The 6,000-nt window shown below is 35.9% G+C and overlaps 1 protein-coding gene across 1 annotated transcript in view; it reads right to left on the reverse strand.

Annotated features, from left to right (window-relative positions):
• Nucleotides 1–3,843, reverse strand: part of Uggt (UDP-glucose-glycoprotein glucosyltransferase) — a 126,012-nt gene extending 122,169 nt beyond the window's left edge. The window contains exon 1 of the mRNA XM_081767866.1: nt 3,546–3,843. Within this exon, the coding sequence (XP_081623992.1) occupies nt 3,546–3,843 (298 nt within the window). The remainder of the gene's footprint in view (nt 1–3,545) is intronic.
• Nucleotides 3,844–6,000: the final 2,157 nt, after the last annotated feature.

Consider the following 6,000-nt stretch of genomic DNA (forward strand, 5'->3'; position numbering starts at 1 on the left):
CCCCTTATAGTCACCCGATCCACCCACATCCAGCACATGTATTTTCATTCTTTCTACATGGCATTTTAATTGTGCACCGAACAAATTTACAAACAATAAAAATCTCAGCCTTTTCAATGCTAATGGAAATAAATATATATATATAGGAAATCATGACGAAAAAATATGGGAGGTTTCGTGAAGCTATGAAAAAGGAACATTTCAATTATCCAATAGGTAGAAATAAATAAATAAATAAATAAATAAAAAAAACATGGAAATTATACCAATTGTTATATGAACATACATTCCACTCTAAATATAACTAAATGGGTAATTATCTTGTTGCAAAATTTTATACCAGTTTCTTAGAGTTTTTGTACGTAGCTCACCAGTACTAAGCAACGACCATAAGGAAAGTGTAAAAAGGATCTGTATTAGAATATCAGTGTTGTAAGTATACGTCTCCAAGATGTGAATAATTTCATGACTGGCAAGATCCTATCATTTCTATGTTAAACCTTTTTTTCTTTTTCAAATAATATACGTAAGTTGTAAAAATCAATACACAATTCATAAAAAAAAATAGCAAAACATATTATACAAAGAGTTGGTTTGTTAAGTATCTAAATAAAAAATTGCACACAGAATTTAGTGCATCAAAGGAAATATATCTAACAGTAAAAGTTTCAGTTACACTTTAATTTTCTTCAGTGTCTGAATATTAGGGTGCATCGAATTTCCACTTTTTTTGAAATCAGCTTACCCTTAGTGATATTTTTTTGCGAAATGGCCTCCATATAACGTATAAAAAATTGCAAGTCGATTGGTCAATATCTATAGGTGCCACCAACGGCCAAAAGTTTTAAAATTTTGTTAAAAATAAATATTATTTTTAAAAATGTAAAATATCTAGTTTTATGAAATATGGTTATCCTATGTGGTTTTGTTTCTGTAAAAGGTCAATATTTTACGTGAAAAAAATTTCAGCTTGATGAGTTAAGTCATTCAGGTGCCACCTGTGGCTTAAAATATGGACAAATGTGTCCCTACTTTTTCATTTTTTTAAAATTAAGTAGCATTGTTTGTGATTCATCTGGATCGTTAATTAGATAAGAAAGATTTTGTTTTACATCTGCAGCTATTTGCTTATTTCCAAACGTTAATGATTGAAATGACCCAGAACTCACCATGAGGAGGTGGCTGTAGTTCGAGTTCCGCCCACCCGTATATACTAATGTTGCATATGGTAGTAAAAGTCATATTGTTACTCTTTTACCTCAAACTGTTTTTCTTTTCTTTTTTTTTTTATTACATTCTGGTATGTTTTTTCTTGATTGTAGTGTTAATAGGACAAATCTATGTCGTGCTTCTTGCCCACATACCATTGATGCCGCTTCTGTCCTCAACTTCACCATTCTTTCTACCGCGCGAGTGTGACAGGGTAAGGATGTAATATATTCATTAGCCATTGGAGCCGTCTTTACATTTTCTCTTAGCTTCTGCAGGCTCAAGTGTTTCGTCAGTGGTGACTCTGTCAGCGTCATGCTGACCAATTAATCATCATACACACGAATGAACTCCCATTTCGACATTTGATTGAATTTATAGACGGCAAGTCTACTTTACCAAATACATTTAAAGGACCAATAGGATCAGCACTTCCAATCTGTGAAGAGTTGTCACTCCAGATTTTTCAGCCCGTTCCAGTAGACTGGGATCTCAACTTCACTGAAGATTCATTAAACACGGATCAAAAATAAGTGCTGAATATCTGCCAAGCGGTTTCTTCAGGAGAATGGCCCATTGAGTTAGCTCACATGAACCCTGGTAAAATCCATCAAGCCAGATGGGTAATTACAGCAAATAGAGTCTTACGTTTGTGCGTAGGAACAAAAGAACCCACGAATGAACTTAAAACCATCGTCCAGTACATCATGATGGTCTACGCGCCACTCCGGTTTGCTGTGATCCGTAATACATCGTGTGCAGAAGAAGCTCGTCATTTGTGGCAACTCATCACGACTTCTCGCCACATGGAAGCGAAATACAGGAAAATAATTGATCCAATGTCCGTAGAAATGCGTGGTACGGTCATCCTGAAAACCTACTTCTATCAATGTTGACTGAGCAAGATGCTAACGTACGAGAGCTCGGCTGGAGGCGAGTCCTAAAAGCAAGACAAACGACCCAATCTGGTGATCGCGTACCGGTACGAGAATTCGTCATCCCTGAAATCAACTTAGAAGCGACAAACTATGTTGATATGATTAATTGGTCAACATGACGCTGACAGAGTCACCACTGATAAAACACTTGAGCCTGCAGAAGCTAAGAGAAAATGTAAAGACGGCTCCAATGGCTAATGAATATATTACATCCTTACCCTGTCACACTCGCGCGGTAGAAAGAATGGTGAAGTTGGGGACAGAAGCGGCATCAACGGTATGTGGGCAAGAAGCACGACATAGATTTGTCCTATCAACACTACAAACAAGAAAAAACATACCAGAATGTAATGCAAAAAAGGAAAGAAAAACAGTTTGAGGTAAAAGAGTAACAATATGACTTGCACTACCATATGCAACATTAGTATATATGGGTGGGCGGAACTCGAACTACAGCCACCTCCTCATGGTGAGTTCTGGGTCATTTCAATCATTAACGTTTGGAAATAAGCAAATAGCTGCAGATGTAAAACAAAATCTTTCTTATCTAATTAACGATCCAGATGAATCACAAACAATGCTACTTAATTTTAAAAAAATGAAAAAGTAGGGACACATTTGTCCATATTTTAAGCCACAGGTGGCACCTGAATGACTTGACTCATCAAGCTGAAATTTTTTCACGTAAAATATTGACCTTTTACAGAAACAAAACCAGATAGGATAACCATATTTCATAAAACTAGATATTTTACATTTTTAAAAATAACATTTATTTTTTAACAAAATTTCAAAACTTTTGGCCGTTGGTGGCACCTAAAGATATTGACCAATCGACTTGCAATTTTTTATACGTTATATGGAGGCCATTTTGCAAAAAAAATATCACTAAGGGTAAGCTGATTTCAAAAAAAGTGGAAATTCGATGCACCCTACTGAATATGCTTATTTGCCATCTTTCATTTCTCTTTGTTCTGCTCGTCTTGAATTTTCTGTAGTTCATTCATCTTTAAGGATACGGTCTGGATCATTGCCTGGGCAACACTAGCGTCAGCCGTGTCCTTTTTTGATAGCGCAGAAGATAATCTTGTCTGAGCATCAATCATCAGTCTAGTAGCTACTTCCATTTCCTTCTGTACTGTTTCATCCATTTTATTTAATTCCTTCAGAGACGATTCACTCTTCGAAACTTACTTTGATATAGCTTCTTGCTTCGCATTTCTTAACGCACTTTCTTCTATGGAAATCTTTGCCACTGTGGCCTCTTTGGATCCGTACTCTTTTCAGTAATCTTTATACTTTCTCCAGGTATTCTCCATAGCATCTATTAACTGCTTTGTGAGAGATATGTTTTCAACTTTTCCTCCATACATTCTAATTCGTATACATCCTACATACATCCTTTACAGTTCTCAGAGTCTTTATACAAAAGATGGAGTCGATCACTTTCTAAAATGTGTCTGTTCTCTGAAAAACCACGTTCCACATCAGCACTATCATGAAATACTGACAGGTAAGCGTTGACCACTTTAAACATTACTGGATATTTAATTGTTGCACATGAATTTCTCACATCATATACTCTCGCCCAGTATTGATCCACGGACAAGTATCTGACATCACCACACTCAGGATTTTCCATAAACCAAGAATCTTCGATAAGTGGCTCCACATAATAGAGTTTCAACTCGTCCATGAAGACATTGATGTTCTTATAATTTGCAAATACATGCAAGTAATCTCCTTTCTGAATAGTGGATGTAGACACGGCAGGTACTTCAACAATGGTTTCGATATTGGTAATGTCTTAAGCAGTTTTGAAACCACACAAATGTAGAATCGCCTCACATCCTCCCTGAATTCCTTCTTCTGTAGCTCTGAGCAGTTAGCTATTATAGTTTGCGCTTTCACTCCAAGTTCAGGTTGCCGTAGATAGTTCTTGAAATCAACTGCAGATAAAGCAGTACCCTCCCTCTCCCCCAACACACCTGGCTTCACAAACCTCAATGAGCAGCATTGTGACTAGCTCTGAGTCGTAAATGAATTAGCGGGTCTTTGCGTTGAAAGAAACTAAAATTTATCAAAAAATAACTGATGTGCAAATGATGAAATGCAGTTTCTGGCTTCAAACAATTTGTCTTTCAGAAATGGTTTAATCCTTCTCTAACGATTATTTTCATGACATGCTCTATCTTGTGCTGGCAGACTCTGTAGAAAGTACTTACGCAGTCCGGGAAGTTGTTCCACGATGCGTTTGCACACAGAAAACAAAGTTAACCATCGGCTTCGAACATGACGCAGAAAGAAATGTCTTTCTAAATCCAATACTGACTGGACAAGGCTCGCTAACTGTATATTGTCTGGTGTAATCATCTTTAGACAATAAGCACGAAAGAACGAAAAACAGAGAAATCTCTTCATTCAGCCACTCTACTGTGGAGACAAAAGGCCCTCCAACCACCCACACCTTATTTCCTTGTTATTTTCACAAGAAGTAGCAATGCTACAAAAATATAGGAGGTTTCGTTAAAATAAAGGAAATATAGAAGCATTGGAAAGCCTGAAATCTATTTCTCGTACATGACATCATTGCGTGACAGTGTGACAGATATAATTAGAGAGAAAAATAAATTATATTACAAGCTTTTCAACTGAGTATGAAGTTGTGTGATTTCCTCATCTACTGAAATAATCTCTTTCTTCTTTAGCGAAGCTGCTCTACGGATAACATTTGACTTTGTCAATAAAGTAAAGCGAGAGTTGTGCTCTGCTTCATGTGCAAGTTAATTTGCTTCAGTCCCCAAAGCTTCACTTGTTTCCATCAATTTCCTTTTCTTTCTCTGCAGCTGCTGTATATTTTCACTTATCTCTTTCCCCTTGCTCCGCACTTGACTTTCTCTTTGGCTTTCACTTGACAGACTAGTGGATGAAAGAAGAAGAAGAGAAATTCTCCCACCGTTGGAAAAAAGAAAGCCCACCAACCACCGACACATGCAGGATCATGTCATTATTATTCAGCACAAAAACAGGAATAACAAACAAAAACAGCAATCAATTAAAATCTTCATTATAATTATGAAAAATCTGACATTCAGTATTTCTGTAAATTTCAAGAACAGAAATGCATTTTCAAGAACATTTCCAGGACGAGTGGGAACCCTGGGATTAAAATGATTTTTTTAAATCTATAGGATTCATATTCAGAACACATATTAGAGAAAGAAGATATAAAAATATAGGTCATACACAAAAAGAACTAGTAGTTAATACTGGCTTTGCTAAGTACAGTAAACTACTTCTACTTAATGAAATAAAATCTATGAGGAATTACAATGACTTACATTTAACTAAATACCGTAAAAGTAAATAAAATAAAATACTGTAATAATGTATATATCAGTATTTAACGTTATATATCGACATTTTTGCGATAAAGGTAGGTTAGGCAAAAGCGTCGCGTCGGGGGGTAAGGTAGTGTAGGAGGTACATGCTCTAACTTTCTCCTCTAAAATATCTACTTGCATTCTTATTATATGGATATTTGTAAAATAATTGAGGAAATAGTGAACCCCCAAATTTTTGATCACGCTACGCCCCTGGAGAATATGATAAAGTCAGTGAATTTGCTCAAAATTTAATTCTGAACAACATTTGTAGAAGGCTATCTTTCACAAATCTGAACCGTTTTAAATATAGGCCCCTTTCAAAGATTTCTAATATAAGATAACTTTTCGGCAACCTTTAACATTGGTGGCCTTACTGTAAAAATAAAATAAAATAAAATAAAAACCTCGTGGTTCTTAGAACATGTGACCAAGCCAGAAATCGCCGGACCAATTTTAGGAAATTTACC

This window comes from Thermobia domestica, chromosome 8 (genome assembly GCF_964235325.1).
Source record: "Thermobia domestica chromosome 8, izTheDome1.hap1.1, whole genome shotgun sequence".
In the NCBI taxonomy this organism is placed as follows: domain Eukaryota; kingdom Metazoa; phylum Arthropoda; class Insecta; order Zygentoma; family Lepismatidae; genus Thermobia; species Thermobia domestica.